The sequence below is a fragment of the Ovis aries genome, chromosome 1 (genome assembly GCF_016772045.2).
Source record: "Ovis aries strain OAR_USU_Benz2616 breed Rambouillet chromosome 1, ARS-UI_Ramb_v3.0, whole genome shotgun sequence".
NCBI lineage: Eukaryota > Metazoa > Chordata > Mammalia > Artiodactyla > Bovidae > Ovis > Ovis aries.
In genome coordinates this window covers 273,254,084-273,275,967 of record NC_056054.1, presented here as the reverse complement: position 1 = coordinate 273,275,967, position 21,884 = coordinate 273,254,084, and the positions used below count along the sequence as shown (strand labels likewise).

At 44.6% G+C, this 21,884-nt stretch overlaps 1 protein-coding gene across 2 annotated transcripts in view; it reads right to left on the bottom strand.

The window, feature by feature from the left end:
- The window catches only part of CAPN7 (calpain 7), a 50,284-nt gene extending 33,118 nt beyond the window's left edge, over positions 1 to 17,166 (bottom strand). For both annotated transcript variants that reach the window (XM_027961849.2, XM_042238561.1), the window contains exons 1-6: positions 16,845 to 17,166; positions 14,577 to 14,685; positions 7,356 to 7,513; positions 5,731 to 5,798; positions 3,543 to 3,743; positions 819 to 905 (exon numbers count right to left, since the gene is read on the bottom strand). In XM_027961849.2, coding sequence (XP_027817650.2) covers positions 819 to 905; positions 3,543 to 3,743; positions 5,731 to 5,798; positions 7,356 to 7,513; positions 14,577 to 14,685; positions 16,845 to 16,946 — 725 coding nt within the window. In that variant the 5' untranslated portion in view covers positions 16,947 to 17,166. The remainder of the gene's footprint in view (positions 1 to 818; positions 906 to 3,542; positions 3,744 to 5,730; positions 5,799 to 7,355; positions 7,514 to 14,576; positions 14,686 to 16,844) is intronic.
- Positions 17,167 to 21,884: the final 4,718 nt, after the last annotated feature.

Sequence of the window (21,884 nt, the reverse complement as noted above, 5' to 3'; positions counted from 1 at the left end):
AGCAGCAGAGATAACCACTGTAAACATTTTGACCTATCACTTTACATCATTTCATTCTGAATGTCGATAATACATGAAAAAAAATAAAATTTGGATATCATATAATTTTCCATCTTTTAAAATTTATATATTACAAACATTCCCCCTATATTTTTCAGTTATTTTTTTTGTGGATAACATAATATGTAACAGAATAATATGAACATGCCATTGTTCAAGCACTCTGATATTACTGGATACCAAGTTTGTTTCGATAATTTTTTGCTGTAACAAACACTCTGATAAGCGCTCTTATGATAGACATCTTTGGCCCAATTTTAATTTCCTTAGGATGACTAGAACCTGGGAGTCCTGAAACAATGATTTTAAGGTTCCTGACATAAGCTGCCACTGTTCTGGAAGGCTATGCTAACGCCTTCATAATGAACCCTGTTTCTGAACTGGATCTCCTTAGTAAACAACAACCTTGTCATTTCTCTCCACCTTTCCATTCAATGCCTTGTCTGACTTGCATTTTTGTTGTGGTCCAAGACAAATTAGACAAATATTTACTCACTGCTTACTTCTCTTATACTAGGATCTGTGTTAGACATAACCTAGCCTAAAGAAGACCCACAGTCCTGTCACCAGGAAAAGGCCAGAGGCACGCCTGCCACGTGGTCCTGCTTCCTTCCCTCAGCCTCGACTCTTTTCCATTCAGAATTTTTATTAAAATTTTAATTTCAAGGCTATGGATTTAATTGGACTTCAGCAGATGGGAAAAGTACTGAAAAATTAAAACAATTTTGAAAGTAAGAATTGCAATAGTGCTTACTTACCAGAAAGGCATTGGATAAGCAAAACGTTCCCTCAGATCAATGCTCATGAAAGGAACATATTCAATACCATTTATTTTTGATGTTGTCCTATTAAAAAATAAAAAAAATCTAAAGTAAATGTCAAGTCAACCTTAATCATCAATTTTATTTTAACTTATTAAAATTTAAGTGACAAGGTGTGGTATTGTAATAAAATTAAACTGATAATCTCATGTAATGTTGGTAACTTTATTTGAACAAAGTTTTCATGAAATAGTTGAATACCAAAAAACAGTTACTCCAATTTAATCCCAAAGTTATTCTTTCGAGACTACCATCCTTTACAACAAAACAACTATCTCAAAATAGGCTTACACCAGAGGCAATGAAATTGTCCCCAGGACACAAAGCGAATTGTATCCTCAGCCTAGAGAAAGAAAGCAATTGCCTGGTTGCTTTGAGGATTCAAAGGATTCTTGGAAATAAATTCTTTATATGTTCTGGTTATGAGACTAAGGAACGGGTAGTGACGAAGAAAGAGGCACAGATAAGAGCTACGGCCTCTTGACAAATTTAAGCAGCGTGGCTTGTAGGAGCTTTGAATATTCTCTCCCTGTTTTGTGTCCCACATGTTTATTTGCGCATATTAGCGATTTCCCTCTGTTCCCTCCCCGCATTTTATTTAGGAGGCGCTGCAGAGAACCTTCACAAGTTACCTCCAGGTAACAATATGCAGTGAGACTATGACTGAATTTGAGGGCTAGTTAACACATGAATGTCACATTTGTGTGTATCCTTATGCTGAGATGGGGAGAGCTTTGCACTTGCGTGGAGGGCAGCTGCGTCCTGTTAGGTACAAATCCAGAGCTGTTCTGTAGCAGTGTGGAATCTCAAACGTGTGTAGAAGGGAGCACGTGGACACTGAGTAGCCAAAGCGCTGGACAGTTCTTAACTCGCGTCTCAGGCCCAAAACCACTCTTTTTGTCCCGCTTTGTGTTGTGTAGTTAGTGTCAAAAGCGGTTTTTCTAGGCAGACAGCACCATTTTTTCTAGGAGCAGAAGTAAAACCTTCAGCAGGAAAAGGGAAAAATGCCCTCAGGTGGCTGCTGCAGAGGAAAGATCCGTTCCAGCACAACTACAGGAGACGCACAGAAAGAGCACCGCGGCCACGCACCTAGCTCTAAGCACAGGAAGAGCACCGCGGCCACACACGCAGCTCTACGCACAGGAAGGGCAGCGCGGCCACGCACGCAGCTCTACGCACAGGAAGGGCACGCGGCCACGCACGCAGCTCTACGCACAGGAAAGGCACCGCGGCCACGCACGCAGCTCTACGCACGGAAAGGGCAGCGCGGCCACGCACGCAGCTCTACGCACAGGAAGGGCAGCGCGGCCACGCACGCAGCTCTACGCACGGAAAGGGCAGCGCGGCCACGCACGCAGCTCTACGCACAGGAAGGGCACCGCGGCCACGCACGCAGCTCTACGCACAGGAAGGGCACGCGGCCACGCACGCAGCTCTACGCACGGAAAGGGCAGCGCGGCCACGCACGCAGCTCTACGCACAGGAAGGGCAGCGCGGCCACGCACGCAGCTCTACGCACAGGAAGGGCAGCGCGGCCACGCACGCAGCTCTACGCACAGGAAAGGCACCGCGGCCACGCACGCAGCTCTACGCACAGGAAGGGCACCGCGGCCACGCACGCAGCTCTACGCACAGGAAAGGCACCGCGGCCACGCACGCAGCTCTACGCACGGAAAGGGCACCGCGGCCACGCACGCAGCTCTACGCACAGGAAGGGCACCGCGGCCACGCACGCAGCTCTACGCACAGGAAGGGCACCGCGGCCACGCACGCAGCTCTACGCACGGAAAGGGCAGCGCGGCCACGCACGCAGCTCTACGCACAGGAAGGGCAGCGCGGCCACGCACGCAGCTCTACGCACAGGAAGGGCAGCGCGGCCACGCACGCAGCTCTACGCACAGGAAAGGCACCGCGGCCACGCACGCAGCTCTACGCACAGGAAGGGCACCGCGGCCACGCACGCAGCTCTACGCACAGGAAGAGCAGCGCGGCCACGCACGCAGCTCTAAGCTGGCTGATGCTCAGAGCCCAGGAGAGGAGCCGCCGCACCGCCCCAGGATGCGATCAAAGGTTTCCACAATCTTGTTCTTTTGCATTTTTAGTATCGCCTGGAGCTGCTTCCAGAACTGAGTTGGCTTCCCAGCCCAGGTGATGACAAACTTTTTCTGTAAAGGGCCAGAAAGTATATAGTTTTGGCTTTGCAATGAGGTCTCTGTCACATATCCTGGCTCTTTTTGCTTTCTTTTTTGCAACCCTTTTAAGAAATATATGAAGGCATTCAAAGCTTATGGCTGCCCTTTGCTGACTGGCCTAGACTGCTGTATCAAGGTAGCAATTAGGGCTCTGGTCACAAGGCTGCAGAGGTGATGAAAGGGCTGCCACAGTTCTACTCTGCCCCATAGAATTATTCAACTCTGAAGAGTGTTAAGATTTTCAGGAAAAAAAAAAAAAAAACCAAAAACATCTAGAGGAAATGCAAATACTAAAATATAAAAGAACATTTCAAACATTTCAAGTTGTGACTGCGTGACAGTTTATAATTACATAATAGCATGACACATTGCAACAAAGATGTATGACTCATCAAACCTAACGAGCGTAACATTATCTGCACTGATGTTAACAAAGTTGTTCATTACACCAAATCATAAACCGATTCACCTGAGAACTTTTATTTCTTCTGCTGTGTATCTCTGTCCCTGTGCGTCACATGACTGAGGACTTATGAACGGCTGAGGTCTTTCAAGGAAGGGATTAGTTCCCAGTGGAAAGTGTGCTCTCGTTGGAGGTGGCTTTGGCTTTGTATTTGTTGCCTTGATTTTGCATGACGGCTTCGTTAAAGGCTCGCTCAATGCTTCTGCTCTGTAATAGAGGCACAAAAACACAACTCTAGTTTTTCTCCTCACATTTAAGCTTTTCAGAACACAGTATTTACTCTGAGAACAGTCAGGCATCCCTAAGGTAATTACCATCTAAAATTCTTACATTCTAGTCAATAGTTCACTACTTAAGCTACTCCCAGAGGTAAGGTATTTTTGCAAACATTTTATTGATAACAGTAATTAAGCACTTAGAGCATTATCAGATCCTATGAAAGGTAAGGGGCATATAAGAATGTATAGAACACAATTACTGCTCTCAAGGTACCCCTAGGTTTGCAGGGAAAGACAGTTGCATCACAAGTGGGATGTGAGGCTGGAGGCGCTCCACGCCGGCGAGTGCACAGCAGAAGTTACTAACTTAATGATGGGAAGAGAGCAAGTCAGGGAGTGTTTTTCCAAACTGACATCTGAGCTGCACTCGGCGTTAAACTCTGACCTGGGGAGCTGGGAAGGGTTCTAAGTAGAGAAGAACATGAGCAAATGCGCAGGTCTGTGAAACAGCGGAGTGAGTCACACTGATTTCAAAAGAACACAGGGAGCCCCTGTGAACAGTGCACGAGCGAGGCAGCAGGAGGCGAGGCGGGGCCGGGACTGGAGCACGGAAGAGCTCCCTTGGCGTTTAAGGGCTTTTGGACTTTGTCCTGTCAAAGAACTACCAAGCTAAAAGACGGAAGTTTTTACTCTGAGGTCCGTATATACGATTTAGCAGTTTTGTTAACACTCTGAAACTGTATGCAAATAACAACGTCATGCTATCTTCTCCCTAGAGTGTATCCATTCTTCTGAACTAATCCTCACAGGAAGCGTTCGTGACTGACCCGTGTCCCTGTGCTGAGGGCGCACCCAGAGAATACGAAATGAATTACCCACACAGGTAGCAGGGGCCATCCGTGATTCTGACTGGTGACAGACATCAAAAGGGAGAAGCTGACGGTATGTCAAGTGCCCACAGCTCCATGAATTTGGAGAAACAAATGATGCTAGACAACAGTATGACAAGGAGGGGTGACCCCTATATCTCAATGCAAAAGAAGGGCTGGGGGTAGCACAGCTCCGCAGTCTGAGCCCCAGAAGGAGGCACTGTAGTAACTCATGCTCTAGCTATGAATGCCATTCCACGCTTTTCCTCTATGATGCTTTGTCTGTACAAGAGGTATGATTCTCTTGTGCAAATATACTCATTACCTCAACCAATATTTACTGAGCACATACTGGATGTCTGGCACTCTGCTAGGTGCTTCGTTACAGCAATGGAGAAAGACAAAATTCTCTGCCCTCACAGAGCTTGTATTTGGAGGGCAGGGGTTAGAAAAGACACACACACTGGTAACAAATATGACAAACTGATCAATTTTATATACCTTAGAAAACAGTAAAGAGTTATGGGAAAGAATATTCCAACAGAGTGAACAGGATGGAAGTACCAGAGGAGATTTCAATTTTAAACAGAATGGAGAGCACAGGCCTTAGTGAAAAGCTGACATTCCAGCAGAGTTAAGGGAGCTTCACGCATGTACGATGTGGGGTATGTGAATGGCTGGCTCATTCTCAACGTCTCCATTTCTTGTAGTGGCTCTGGAAGGCTCTCTTCAAGCTTTCTCTTCAGAAGTCTCATATTACACAACACAAGGGAAGTCTTCCATTTTAAATACCATAACCGTTTTTGTTTTAGACACCGCAAAAACTAAGTGAAACATTTCTTGACTGATCTGTTACTTTCTGAGTTTAGAGGAGGGATGAGAACACAGCGGTGAATAAGCTCTGTTCCCCTAAGGAGCTTACCATCCAATAAGGCAAAATGACACAGGGAAAAAAGCAGCAGGGAGCCAGGGAGGAGCAAACTCACGCAGGGAAAGAAGGCAGACTTGCTCTGGATGTCAGGTTTGTTACCACGAGCTCCCTCATACATTCGGATAAACGCGTCACACTGTACGCTGCAGGGACCAAAGCTGAGGAGCCAAACTCACCTGTCTAGTGCCTGCCGAGCCAGCTGCTTCAGCTTATTTTGCAGAGTTTTATCAGCAGTTTCATAAGACTTAAGAAAAAGAGAGACAGACATTCTGAAGCATATTAATCTGCTTGATCCAGGATATTTCTAAGCAAGAAAAAGAAACTTACAACGCACATTACACTTCCAAACATTATGAGAATAAACCAAGACACTTTATTTTTATCCTTAAAGGTATCACTTAAAACTGTGTTGAAACTCATCACTGAGGTAAACCCTAAGACCACTTAATGTGGACGAGCGGTAAGTGGGACACAACTGGAAAATCATGGTGCTGCAGAAGGCCGGGCGGCGGGAGCCCCAGCAGAGCGGGGTTACCGCACTAAGTGAAAGAGGTCAGGAGAAGGCCTCAGAGCTCCACTTATACATGGAGTCTGAAAGCAAAACAGATAAACAAAATAACACAGAGGACAGATTAGTGGATTCCAGAGGGGAAGGGGAGGGGGCTGGGGACGGGCAAAATGGGCGAAGGGGGTCAAGTGCATGGGGTGGAAGGTAACCAGACCTGCGGTGGTCATCACTTTGCTGCGTGTGCAGACGTCGAATTATAATGCTGCGCTGTATGTAACTAAGACGGAACCCCCCAGCACTTACCAGCAGTCTCAGGTACCTACAGACATGAGGCTAGACGGCTCTTCCGGATAAGAGACCTGGGACAAAGAGCTGGCCCTCGGAATACGGACAACCCCACTCTCTCCTGCCTCACACCCTCCTATCAGCGCACTGCTCACTCTTACGCACCAGATGCCCCTCAGAGCTGACTGCTCCTCAGGAAAGAATAAAAACCACTCAGCACGCAGACTCCATACTGTAAATTAATACAGCTCTCCAAAACCACTAACTGATTTCTTAGTGTATCAAACTGAATAAAAGGGGGAAGAGCTTTATTTTTTTTATTATGACGAACCCAATTTTTTTCCCTTTTTTAAAAAAGTTGAAGTATAGTTGATTTACGATAGTTTCAGGTGTAGAACAGACTGATTCAGTTATATACATACACATATTCATTCTTTTTCAAATCTTTTCCACTATAGATTATTGTTAAGATATTGAGTCTGGTTCCCTGTGCGACACCGTAGGTCTTTGGTGTTTATCTCATATACAGTAGTGTGCATATGTTAATCCCAAACTCCTAACTCATCCCTCTCACAGGAACTTTATTTTAAATTCACAGATTGTGATGAATTCTTCCTACAATAAGTTAATTTTAGTTACAGGAGTGTAAGATGGTCAAAAATGCTACCTGTAATTTAAAAAAACAATTGCCAAGTGATTCAATTAACCCTGTCAAATTTTAACAAGGTGTTAAAAATCCATTAATTCTACTCTTCATTAGCTTTTTTTTAAAAACTTATTTTTGTATTGGGGTATAGACAATTAACAGTGTTGTGACAGTTTCACGGAAAAGTCATGGGACTCAGCCACATATATACATATCCCATTATCTTTCAATGAGGAGTAACTTAAGTTATATCTATAATAATAGTATTTTTTTAAATGAATTGTTACATAAAATGCACTAGTAAGAAGAAATTTCTTAGGACAATTCCACCAAACTTAACCTGTAAGAATTATTATACATACGGTTTTCAGACAGAGATCTACAGCTTCTGTATACAGTTCTATAGCATCTTCAACATTCCCTTTTTCATCTTCGTCAAAAGCTTGTGTCACGAGGAAATGGGCACGCTCTAAGTCCAACTGATGTTTTGATTTCAAAGGATCCGCACTCTTTGACTGCACTAGGATCAGAAAAAAGCCACATACCTACATATACATCCAGGGAACAACATGTCATTTTAATACACTCTACCAAAATTCTGTAATCCTTCATGCAAAAAACTTAGCAAGGTAAAAAGAAATCTTTAAATTTTCCCTGAACTCTTCTCTGTCCCTACTAGCACTTTTCATCATTTAAAAAAGTAAAATGAACATTAGCGTTCTCCCCACAAAAAACAAGACTAAACTTAGCAAACACTAGATCTAAATAAACTCAATCATGTTCTAAATTTTTTTTTAGTACAGGCAATAATTATATAATCTATTAGGCCTTGATAATAAAATTCATGCTGTTTCCTATTCATCAGGGTCCAGAGTAAGCTATATTTTTATTGCTGTTAGACATAAATGCTTCTGTTTTTAATATAAAGATACATATCCATAAGAGATTTTCATCTAGAATATGTAAATATCTCTTATAACTCAACAACAAAAAGACAAATCGTTTAAAACGGGTGTGGTGATTATCTCATCAACTTGTGTCAATTTGATTGGCTCACAGGTTACCCAGTTGCTTAGCTAACCAAGATTTCTGGGTAGCCTATGGGGACACTTCTGAATGAAATTAGCATTTAGAGTTGGTATTGAAAGCAGAGTGCCCTCCCCAATGTGGGTGGGCATCATCCAGCCCACTGTGGGCCTGAATTGAGCAGAAGGCAGGGGGGAGAACCTGCCTACTGCAGGACTGCGGGAGCTGGCACACGGGTCTTCCCTGGTCCTGCACTGCACCTCACACCATCAGGTCCCCTGCTTCTCAGGCCTTTGGACTTAGACTGAACCACATCACTGGCTTTCCTGGGTCTCCAACTCGCAGAGGGCAGACAGTGGGACGTCTTAGCCTCCATAACTGCATGAGACAACTGCTCGTGATAAATCTCTTTATGTACACCCTACTGGTTCTGTTTCTCTGGAGAACCCTGACTTATATCATGGGGAAAGAATCTGTATAGTCATTTCTCCAAAGCAGATACTCGAATAGCCAACTGGAACATGAAAAGATGCTCAGCAGAGAAATGAATATCAAAGCCACAGTAAGATGCCATTTTATCCCCAGAAAGATGGCTAAAATAAGACAGAAAATAACAAGTGTTGATAAGGCTGTGAAGGAAACAGAACATTGCTGGTTAACTGTATGAAGGTATAGCTGCTGTGGAAAGCAGTTTAGCAGTTCCTCAGAGTTAGACATAAAGCTACCACGTGTGTGCATGCGTGCTCAGTCGCTTCAGTCAGGTACAACTCTTTGCAACGTTATGCACTGTAACCTGCCAGGCTCCTCTGTCCACGGGATTCTTCAGGCAAGAATACTGGAGTGGGTTGCCATGCCCACTTCCAGGGGATCTTCCCAACCCAGGGCTCAAACCTGAGTTTCCTGCAGTGCTGGTGGATTCCTTACCATTGAGCCACTGATATGCCCAAAGGTACCATATGACCTAGTAATTCTACTTCTCGGTTTCAAGAGAACTGAAAACATATGTCCACACAAAAACAGCATTACTCACAACAGACAAAAGGTGGAACCAAGCCAACGTCCACCAACTGATGAACAGATAAATAAAATGTGGTATATTAACACAATGAAATATTATTCAACCATAAAAAGAAATGAGACATGCTACCACAAGGATAAATGCTAAAAATATTATGCTAAATAAAAGAAGCCAGATACAAAAGGCCACATACTGGATGACTCCATTTACAACAAATATCTAGAATTGACAAATCCATGGAAACAGAAAATAGATTATTAGGATTAAAGAGTAGCAGGATTAGTAGCTGCTAGGGCCTAGGGACAGTGGACAGAATGTGGTCCACTGGAGAAGGGAATGGCAAACCACTTCAGTATTCTTGCCTTGAGAACCCCATGAACAGTATCAAAGGGCAGAATGATAGGATACTGAAAGAGGAACTCCCCAGGTCAGTAGGTGCCCAATATGCTACTGGAGATCAGTGGAGAAATAACTCCAGAAAGAATGAAGGGATGGAGCCGAAGCAAAAACAATACCCAGTTGTGGATGTGACTGGTGATAGAAGCAAGATCCAATGCTGTAAAGAGCAATATTGCATAGGAACCTGGAATGTCAGGTCCATGAATCAAGGCAAATTAGAAGTGGTCAAACAGGAGATGGCAAGGGTGAACGTCGACATTCTAGGAATCCACGCACTAAAAAGGACTGGAATGGGTGAATTTAACTCAGATGACCATTGTATCTACCACTGCAGGCAGGAATCCCGTTGAAGAAATGGAGTAGCCATCATAGTCAACAAAGAGTCCGAAATGCAGTACTTGGATGCAATCTCAAAAACGACAGAATGATCTCTGTTTCCAAGGCAAACCATTCAATACCTTAGAAATCCAAGTCTATGCCCCAACCAGTAACGCTGAAGAAGCTGAAGTTGAACAGTTCTATGAAGACCTACAAGACCTTCTAGAACTAACACACAAAAAAGATGTCCTTTTCATTCTAGGGGACTGGAATGCAAAAGTAGAAAGTCAAGAAACACCTGGGGTAACAGGCAAATTTGGCCTTGGAATACGGAATGAAGCAGGGCAAAGGCTAATAGAGTTTTGCCAAGAGAACGCACTAGTCATAGCAAACACCCTCTTCCAACAACACAAGAGAAGACTCTACACATGGACATCACCAGATGGTCAATACCGAAATCAGATTGATTATACTCTTTGCAGCCAAAGATGGAGAAGCTCTATACAGTCAACAAAAACAAGAGCAGAAGCTGACTATGGCTCAGATCATGAACTCCTTATTGCCAAATTCAGACTGAAATTGAAGAAAGTAGGGAAAACCACTAGACCATTCAGGTATGACCTAAATCAAATCCCTTATGATTATACAGTGGAAGTGAGGAATAGATTTAAGGGCATAGATCTGATAGAGTGCCTGATGAACTATGGACGGAGGTTCGTGATATTGTAAAGGAGACAGGGATCAAGACCATCCCCAAGGAAAGGAAAGGCTGTCTGAGGAGGCCTTACAAATAGCTGTGAAAAGAAGAGAAGCAAAAAGCAAAGGAGAAAAGGAAAGGTATAAGCATCTGAATACAGAGTTCCAAAGAATAGCAAGGAGAGATAAGAAAGTCTTCCTCAGTGAGCAATGCAAGGAAATAGAAGAAAACAACAGAATGGGAAAGACTAGAGATCTCTTCAAGAAAATTAGAGATACCAAGGGAACATTTCATGCAAAGATGGGCTTAATAAAGGACAGAAATGGTATGGACCTAACAGAAGCAGAAGATATTAAGAAGAGGTGGCAAGAATACACAGAAGAACTGTACAAAAAGATCTTCACAACCAAGATAATCACGATGGTGTGATCACTCACCTAGAGCCAGACATCATGGAATGTGAGGTCAAGGGGACCTTACAAAGTATCACTACGAACAAAGCTATTGGAGGTGATGGAATTCCAGTTGAGCTATTTCAAATTCTGAAAGATGATGCTGTGAAAGTGCTGCACTCAATATGCCAGCAAATTGGGAAAACTCAGCAGTGGCCACAGGACTGGAAAAGGTCAGTTTTCATTCCAATCCCAAAGAAAGGCAATGCCAAAGAATGCTCAAACTACCACACAATTGCACTCATCTCACATGCTAGTAAAGTAATGCTGAAAATTCTCCAAGCCAGGCTTCAGCAATACGTGAACTGTGAACTTCCAGATGTTCAAGCTGGTTTTAGAAAAGGCAGAGGAACCAGAGATCAAATTGCCAACATCCGCTGGATCATGGAAAAAGCAAGAGATTTCCAGAAAAACATCTATTTCTGCTTTATTGACTATGCCAAAGCCTTTGACTGTGTGGATCACCACAAACTGTGGAAAATTCTGAAAAAGACGGGAATACCAGACCACCTGACCTGCCTCTTGAGAAATTTGTATGCAGGTTAGGAAGCAACAGTTAGAACTGGACATGGAACAACAGACTGGTTCCAAATAGGAAAATGAGTACGCCAAGGCTGCATATTGTCATCCTGCTTATTTAACTTCTATGCAGAGTACATCATGAGAAACCTGGGCACAAGCTGGAATCAAGATTGCCAGGAGAAATATCAATAACCTCAGATATGCAGATGACACCACCCTTATGGCAGAAAGTGAAGAGGAACTAAAAAGCCCCTTGATGAAGGTGAAAGAGGAGAGTGAAAAAGTTGGCTTAAAGCTCAACATTCAGAAAACGAAGATCATGGCATCTGGTCCCATCACTTCATGGGAAATAGATGTGGAAACAGTGGATACATTGGCTGACTTTACTTTTTTGGGCTCCAAAATCACTGCAGATGGTGACTGCAGCCATGAAATTAAAAGACGCTTACTCCTTGGAAGGAAAGTTATGACCAACCTAGATAGCATGTTTAAAAGCAGAGACATTACTTTGCCAACAAAGGTCCGTCTAGTCAAGGCTATGGTTCTTCCAGTGGTCATGTATGGATGTGAGAGTTGTACTGTGAAGAAAGCTGAGAGCCGAAGAATTGATGCTTTTGAACTGTGGTGTTGAAGAAAACTCTTGAGAGTCCCTTGGACTGCAAGGAGATCCAACCAGTCCATTCTAAAGATCAGCCCTGGGTGTTCTTTGGAAGGACTGATGCTAAAGCTGAAACTCCAGTACTTCTGCCACCTCAGGCAAAGAGCTGACTTATTGGAAAAGACTCTGATGCTGGGAGGGATTGGGGGCAGGAGGAGAAGGGGACGACAGAGGATGAGATGGCTGGATGACATCACTGATTTGATGGACATGAGTCTGAGCGAACCCCGGGAGTTGGTGATGGACAGGGAGGCCTGGCGTGCTGCGATTGATGGGGTCGCAGAGAGTCGGACACGACTGAGCGACTGAACTGAACTGAGGGCCTAGGCGGAGACAGATAGTTAGATAGCATCACTGACTCAATAAACATGAATTTGAAAACTCCAGGAGATAGTGAAAGACAGCATGCTGCTTTCCACAGGGTTGCAAAGAGTTGGATACGACTGACAAATTTAGTACCACCAAGGGGATGGGAGGAATGGGGCGTGACTACTAATGGTTAAGAGGTTTCTTCTAGGGTGATGAGAATGTCTGCAGATAGACAGTGGTGATGGTTGTACAATTCTGGGAATACACTAAAAACCACTTAACTGCCTACTATAAAAAGTTGAATTTTATGGTATGTGAATTATATCTCAATAAATGTTTTTTAAAAAAGCTTTAAATTTTGTCTCAAAATTGTGCTTGATCTTTTAAAAAAACTATAATCCTCAGTAATATCTCTTTAAGCCATGTATTATACTAATCCCATTTATTAAATGAATGTTAAAATATTCAGCTCAAGGTTTGCATGTCAGCCTTGGCCCTACTGACATTTTCTCCTGGATAATTCTTTGCTGTGGACGGTCCTATGCATTTTAGAATTTTCCCTGTAGCACTGTCCCTGCCCTCCAGATGTTAGCAGCATACTACACCCTGACCCCTAACATAAACAACAAACATCTCTCCAGACAATGTAAAATGTCTCCTGAGAGGCAAAACTGATTCTAGTTGAGAATGACTATCTAGCCTATGGTTTCACAGCTATAAGTGGAAGGGCAAGGACTCAACTTAGATCTTTTAATTCCAAGTGTTGAGTTTTTTACACTTCACTAGTGAAATTCAAACTGGGTTACCTTCCCTACCCACAAAGTCATGTCATCTCTCAAAGTTTCTTGACTATCAGCAGACTCTATCTGTTTTAAAAACTGGGATTACGAACAAGATTTTTATTTGATAAAGAACTCTTCTGCATGAAATGATAACTAAGTCAATCATTTAATTCCCTACAAATTATCTTTCACTTGCTGAACAAAATGGGTCAAAAAGTTGGCAAAACATTTAAGGTATGTTGCACTCTAAAAATCCTTTACTTCTGTTTTACTGACAAGTTTTCATTCTTCAAGACATCAGGGCTATCTCATTCTGCGTCTGAGTATCATATAAACATCACATTTATAAATTTAAAAACTTTATTTACTTAGCAAGGAAAATGAAGTGTCTCTGAATTCCATGGTATTTTGAATATATGCATCAGTATAAATTTGTATCAAGTGAGAGCTTGACACAAATAGTTCACCTGTCAATGCATGCAGTTTCTGGGCACTGTCTTAAAAGGAAATACTGTGTGTGTAAGGGGATTGTCATAATAAGAAACCCAACAATTAAATCTACTTTATCTTAACTATAAGCTGGTTTTAACTGCTACTATCTGTTCAGAGTAAGTGGTAGAAAGTAGCACAAAGTCTGTCAGAGAATGCTGAATAAGACCTCTCTACGTTTGTGGCTTTATTAGATAGCCACAGGGAAAAAAAGGTCAAAAAAGAGTCCTCAGTGACATGAATATATTCTTGAAACAAAATATCAACAGATGATCATTTTCTTTCCTACCATTCAAACAACAGATTTTGCCAAGAACCCTTTTACTTCTAACAGAACTATGAACATTAAGTCTGGGAACTTGTGCCACAGCATTTGCCATGAGGCTTACAAAAATAAACAGGTTGTTCCAGGTCTCTGCTTACATGTTACTTTCCCAAGATATGTTGGCAAACTCTCTAAAATAAGAGTTTAGCTAAGGTCTTGAGGTTGAGGATACTGATACAGTAAAGACTGTGAACCCACTGCTGATGTCTTTAGACACTGAAGGAAGAGTCATTTAATTTTAATAACAGGAGAGGGCATGTGACAGATATTTAAAGGCAGATTTTAATAGGATTCTAATCCCGATTTTGCCAATGATACACTGTTTGCATGTAGATGATTCATGTCCATTTCTGGGAAATTAGGATATCACATGACATGATCTCTGAGGTTCCTCTTCACAGATCTATCACTTATTTCCATATTACGATCTTCAAAGATGTGATTACCAGAAGAGGAATGAGCAGCAAACAAGTGAAGATCAAGAATCAAAGATGAAAACAAAAAGGAAAGAGAAACATAAGAGAAAAGTAAGATGGGACAGGAAAGAAGAAAAAAAAAATAGTGACATGGTTAGCAGTCTTTACCAACCTGCTGAATGTAAGGCCTGCACTCTTTCCAGATACTCGTTTATTTTTTCTTGAATATGTTCTAGGCTTGATCCTGCCATCTCAGCATAAATTAAAGCTTGTGCAGCTTCCTAAAAATAAAAAAAAGAATTCAAAGGACTCTAACAGCTGAATTACAATTTGAGTTTTCTTTACCACTTTCTAACTCACGGTTGCTTTCTATGAATGATAAAACAAGAACGTCTTTAAGATATGAGAAAATTTTTTCATAAAGTAAATGAATAATATAGTCCTTTACTACTTCTTTCAGTTCTCAATGCTCCCAATTTTCTCAGACTGTTGAGACTTTACAAAGTCAAATAGAAGGGGCTGATTTTAAACATGTTCTTAGAATAACTGTGATTTACGTTGTTTTCCTTCTTCTCAATGCAGTAGGTCAGACGAAACTACATACTGTGAAAAGGTGATCTGAGTCCTGAAAGCATCAGAACAGACAATACTCATAAATACCAACAAACGATTATAAACGTTAATTGTCTCACTATGGCAAGCAAAGTTTTTTCTCCAAAGAAAACATTGTCAAAGAGGGAGACATTTTAAGGCAGATTTCAGCTGAATGAAAGAAACTTAATTAAGAACACCTGGATCCATTTTCCAGTTATTCCATGACCTCCTTAGCCAGTCAGGCTGTGCTAGTGAGGAAAAGTCTCCGTTCTCGCCATCACCCTTCCAGGAGGGTGACCAGCACTACCACAGAGAGACTCCCCTCAGCACCACCTCCTTCCCTGCAGTCATCTAAATGGACACATTTCAAGGAACCTCATGCCTCAATATCTGGATCCAAAGAAGCCATCCCTTTTTGAATCCAGTTACTGGAGGAATGTTTCTCTGAACCTACAAAATCAATAAGAAGAGTACAGTTTTGATCCAAATGGAAATTGGGGGTAGAAAAGATATGTTCTCCTCAGATCCTGCAATTCAGATATTTCAAGGGAGGAAAATATAACTGTATATGTAAAGACTGTAGCCAGTTTTTGTAACTGTTGCTATCAACTTTACTTTGCTCATTTCATTTACACTTGAAAGTGATTAACAAGGAATCCCAGAGAGAACAGCATGAAGACCGAAACCACTAAATATCTGAAACAGTTTACAGGAATAGAAACACCACCACTCTGCTGATTCTCTCCAGGAAGAGAACTCTTCATGACAACATGCATGTAATTCTACAGCAAACAAAAGGCACTGCACAGGATTTCCTTTCACTTTAGAAAAAGCTATTTCATATGGCACTATGTTTACTTAAGAACACTTGCCACTATTTCACAAAACTAATACAACACAGTCCTACTTTTAAAGAAATACCACCATTATGAAATTGTAAAGAAAAAAGTTCAAAAAGAATGGCTCTGAAACACAACCGAAGTCTCTAAACACAGGCTGTAAAATGAAGGCAATCAAACATTAATCTGAGAAAAAAAAAAATTACACATTATTGGTAGCATACAGGTTTACAGAAGAAAAATGACTACAACTGTATTTTCAAAGCCTGACATTCTTCCTAAAAGAAAAGGTGACGGTCTTTAGAGGATACAGCTCCCTCCACCGGAGTGGGGATGGGCCACGACTGGGGCTGGAGAGGTGTGCGTCTGCAAATCCTCAGAACTGGGGCGCAGACAGTGGACCGGGGGGGAGGGGGCGGGCTCTAATTCTGGCCTCAGCCATTTATCCAAAAGAAATATCACAGAAACGTGTAAAGCATTAGCTACAAGGATATTATGATGCTGAAGAAACAGAATGCACATTAAAATGGCCAGGAGACTCTGTAAAGAAACGACGGCATATCCACATAATGGGATACTATGCATCTAGCCCTTAATATTATCATTGATAACAAAGTCATACCGGGAAACTTTTAAAAAATTCGTAATTTTCTTAAAAGTTCAAATGAAATGAACAGGTTTAAAAAAAGCACAGACAATCTGACCCCAGTTTCTTTTTCAAAAAGGATGAGTACACAGACACTGTGGGGGATGGAGACGTGCGGAAGTCAAGCACCAGGACGCGCAATGCTTTCTTCTTCACTGACTCGCGGCGCTCTCCCGCGTGCTTCCGGCCCGTCTGTGGCGGCGAGCGCACGTCTGTGGAGCCGAGCGCCCGGCCCCGCCGTCGCCCTCATGAGCGTCGAGCCCGGGGATCGCCTCCGCCGCGGGGACCGAGCCCCCGACGGGCAGGCGCCTCAGCCCCGCCCCCGGCCCCGCCCCCAGCCCCGGCCCCGCCCCCGGCCCACCTTGTAGTAAAATACGGCCTCCGCGTAGCGGCCCTCCTGGTCGCGCTGCACGGCCCGCCGCGCGAACTGTACCGCGTCCCGCTCCAGCGCCGCCGAGTCCATGGCCACCCCGCGCCGGAACCCTCCTCGCGTCGCCGACCGCCGCTCGCCCAGGGGCCGCGAGAGGTCCCGGGTCGCGCAGAAGGCGAGCCGGAGCTCACTTCTGCCTCCTGAGGGAGGACGGCCAACAGCTCACCCCGGGCTCCCAGCCCACCGGCACCCTCGCGCCGCCGCTGCCGCCGCCGCCGCCGCCACACTCCCCGACCGGCCCACCGGCCACACTGCGCAGGCGCAGCCGGGCCCGCGCAGGTGTTCTGGGAGCCAAGGCGACTGAGGGAGGCCCCGGCTCGGCGGCGGGCGCGGGCGGTGGGCGGGGCCCGGCTGTTCCGCGCCGTGTGCACGTGACCACCAGGGCTCCGGGGATTGGGCAGGCCCAAGCGGCGCCACGTTGGCACCGCCGCGAGCTTCACCGACCTCTTGCCGGAACTGTGCGAGTGAGGACTGTTGCTGGCCAGACTTGGAGCGGGCGCGCATGCGCCTCAGGGAGCCTGGTCTCCAGTTCAGTTCAGTCGCTCGGTCGTGTCCGACTCTGCGACCCCATCAGTCGCAGCACGCCAGGGCTCCCTGTCTATCACCAACTCCTGGAGTTCACTCAGACTCACATCCATCGAGTTGGTGATGCCATCCAGCCATCTCATCCTCTGTCATCCCCTTCTCCTCCTGCCCCCAATCCCTCCCAGTATCAGTCTTTTCCAATGAGTCAACTCTTCGCATGAGGTGGCCAAAGTATTGGAGTTTCAGCTTTAGCATCATTCCTACTTAGTATCCAGGGAAGATGAGCTGCGCTTCCCGCCCTCATCTGAGCTGACTTTTTTAAATGAGGGAAGTGAAGTAAGGACAAAGGGTCCTTATAGTTATAGTTTTTATAAGGTTTCTAATCATGTGAGTCTTCATCTTGTGTACCTCCCCGAGTGTATGGTATTGGGTGAATTGTCGCAAGCAAGGTAATACATTTTCTTGTGTTCTTATGCTTAGGTTAACTTTAATGCTGTTGTCATGGCACAATTAGGTGATTATCTGATTAATTTCTTTCTCTCTTAAAGCTCTGACTTCAGCGATACTAATGAAGGAACTTCCCATTTGGTGGAGTGGATAAGAATCGGCCTGCCAGTGCAGGGGACACAGGGTGTATTGTTGTAGCCTCGCGTTCCAGGAAACAGACTCACCCAGAAGGACAATGCAGATAGTGGAGTGCAGTTGATCACACCAGTGGGCCCAAGGCAGAGTCTCCTCTTAGCCAAGAACCCCGAGCGACTTTTGTGAAAACCTTATATACCTTAGGTGTATTGCTCAAGCCCACATCCCCAGAGTCCTTAAACCTAGCCTGAAAAGTGTTAAAGGGAGATACAGTCAGGTCACAGCCATGATTCACAATCAGAAGGGTCAGCTGGTTATACATTGTAGCCTATACCAGTGGGTGCCATAAAGATTATAAAGGTTATTGACTACATAGGGGATTATTACATTCTTTTTGGTGATGGGGAATTTTAGTATGGAAACTGGTGTTTATCAGTCCAGGAGGCCGGTTCAGCCGTAGGTATGTTATGCCCGTGGCTACCAGGCACATAGTCCAAAGCTCACTGAAAGTGCAAGATGGAGGAGGTTCCTTCTTTTTCAAGATGGAGTCAGCACGGCCTGTTCCTCTCCTCTTTCAATAACACTGGTCGGGAAAGACCCCACGTTCTGGGGAGCAACTAAGCTGGTGTGCCACAACTACTGAAACCCAGGTGGTGTCTAGAGCCTGTACTCCACAGCAAGAGAAGCCACCAGAATGAGAAGCCCCAGCACGGCAGCTGGAGAGTAGCCCCTGCTCACTGCAACTAGACAACATTCCTGCGAAGCAACGAAGACGCAGTGCAGCCAAAACACAGAGAAATACATAACAACAAAAATGAAAGACACCGTGATGTGAACAAAACTCAGAATTCGCTGTAAGTCAAAGAAGCAAGATGTGAGAGAACAGACTGCATTACTTTGTTTGCAAGGAACACCGGCAAAGACAAATCTTACCAATACTGTGAGAAGTTGTTAGGGAACAGTTGACCAACACTGCCTGCTGTGACTGGGCACCGTAATAACACCTTAAGTCTCCTATCTCAGGATGCTTCAAAGAACATAAAGCCAGAGAAGGGCCCAAAACCTGGGGAAAACCCAGGAGGGGCTGAAAAGGGGAGAAGTGTGTGTTGGTCGCTTCAGTTGCATCTGACTTTGTGACCCCTTGGATTGTAGCCCGCCAGGCTCTTCTGTCCATGGGATTCTCCAGGCGAGAATACTGGAGTGGTTTGCCATTTCCTCCTCCAAAGAAGGGGAGAAGAGACCAGTCCATAAAATCTCTTGCCAGCCTCCCAGACTCTCTCACGCTGGAAATCATTTTGATTGAGGGATGCGCGTGCCATCAGGAAGGGCCCTGCGTCAGACCGAATGAGGGCGTGAGCAAGATGACTGGCCGGAGACAATCCCAGCTCACCTAACCCCACCCACCAGAAAACCCGAGGCTGCGGACCACAAGGCAGAGCAGTTCTCCTCGTCTCCCTCATGCTGCTCTCTGCTCCAGCGCCACTTTTCAGTAAAGTCTTTTGCTTTGTCAGTACCGTAGCTCCTTGGACAATTCGTTTGAGTGTTAGACAAGGGCCCACTCTCAGGCCCTCAGAGAGGTCCCATCCAGTGACACTCAATGATTGAGAAGGGATAAGGGAAACTTCGGATATGATGGAAATGTTTTATGTCTTATTGGTGGGTGATGTCAAAAGTTATATCCATTTGTTAAAATCAATCACACTGTGCATTTTAAATGTGTGTTTTAGCTGTCCCTTCATGTTTACTGAAGTTAATAATAATAACTATTTTATCAGACTGTTGTAAAGAGCACAGGTGGAGAATTTGACTCTGCTTGGCACAAAGATGGTTCCTGTCATTAGCTATAACAGTTTTATAACTGAGCAGGGATGGTTTCTGTCTTCACTAGTTTTATCCCAGAATTAAGTCCAAGCTTTTGTCTGGTGCAAGTGTTGTATTTCAAAATGTTGAGTGAATGAACTCCCCTACTAAATATACTCAATGTGCCCTTTCCCATCTTGAGTTTGAACAATGATATAGAAATTCCTTAACAGAGGGTAGAAGGGCCTTCAGAACAGGAGCTCAGAGTGTGTTCCAAGGTATCTGCAGCCCTGGTAGAAACGGATCCCCAAGCTACAGCAGATGACAGTTTTAACTGCTCATAAGAGGACTTCTGTGTCTAGTCCCCAATCCCCCATCTCAGCTTGCGGAACTCCAGCTCACCTTGTAGGGGGCTTTTCTAGCTTTCCTGGGCAATTGTGACCCCTCTTGGTACCCTCTCATTTACTCCCTTATTCCTTGTTGATTTATTCACTGAACGCTGAACACCTGCTTGATGCCAGGCACGGAGTGACACATTGAAGAGACAAGAGACAGTGAGAGAGAGTAAGACAGAGCTGGGTAAGAGGGAGTCAAAGCTTAAAAGCATCTGCAGTCTTTAGCCCCACTTAGACTTCCAATCTATGAACATGGTAAACCTCTCTGTGTATTCAGGTCATCGCTTACTGTTCTCAGCAGTGTTCCATAGGGCACAGGTCTTACATATCCATCTTTGGACAGATTTACCTCTAAGCATTTCATATTTCTAATGCTATTTTAAATGGCTTTTTTAGTTTCAATTTCCGGTTGTTTCTGCCAGTATATAGGGAAAGAGCTGATATTTTTACGTCTGCCTTATGTTCTGCAATCGTGGATTGTCTAGAGTGCAGTGGTGGAGCCTCATCACAGCTGCCTCCAGGGAACATCTCCCGGGATGTCCTCTATTGCTTCCATGTGCTCCATCAGGTCTGTCTGTGACATTTACCAGGGCAGAATGTGTTCAACATTAAGGTCACCCCTGGGTGTTCTTTGGAAGGAATGATGCTGAAGCTGAAACGCCAGTACTTTGGCCACCTCATGCGAAGAGTTGACTCATTGGAAAAGACTCTGATGCTGGGAGGGATTAGGGGCAGGAGGAGAAGGGGACGACAGAGGATGAGATGGCTGGATGGCATCACGGACTCGATGGGCGTGAGTCTGAGTGAACTCCGGGAGTTGGTGATGGACAGGGAGGCCTGACGTGCTGCGATTCATGGGGTCGCAAAGAGTCAGACACGACTGAGCAACTGAACTGAACTGAACTGAACTGAACTGAAGCACTCAGTAGTTCTTGGTCAAAATGCACTCACCCTGCAGTGGGAGTCCCCACCTCCCCCCCCAGAGCTGGGAGAGACCCAGAGAGAGGGGTGAGCTCCAGAAGACTGGTCACAACCATGCTCAGGAAGCCCATGCTGTCGTCGAATCCCTGGCTCCCTTCCTACACACACTTCACAGGCTGAAGCATCGTTGTGAAATCCAGGCTTGCAGAGGCTTTTGGAAACATCACCATCTGAGCTGCTGTAGAAGACGGAGTAATGTAGTAGTAAAAGTGTAATAGTAACAGCCGCAGCAGCAGCAGCAATAGTAATAGCAGTGCTATTGCTCTTTTTAAAGCTGCCCGCTCAGTAATGGTAACGTATTCCTTCAGTCAACAAATAGTAAGAATTCTGTTGACCACACACCAGGGTTAAAACAAAATGGCTCAAACAGCCTACCCTGTGTGTAGACAGTTCACACAGCCTTTAGTAACTGCTGAGAGTGGGGTGAGTTGGGGGCTAGGAGGCCCAGAGCAGCGGCACTCAAATCCGCCCAGGGGCCCTCGCACCGTGTCCCAGAGGGAGGGGTGCTGGAGTTTGTCAACTGAAAAAATAAAGCAGCAGGCTGTGACTGAGAATAGAGTTTATCTGGGGTTTGTTTAGGGTGGCCACCTCCGTGAATGTCTTCGCTGGGTCTTCTAGATAACTTGCTGCAGGTTTTACATCAGCTCTTGCTGCTGCTTCTTGCACTTTTATATTGTGGAGACAGACG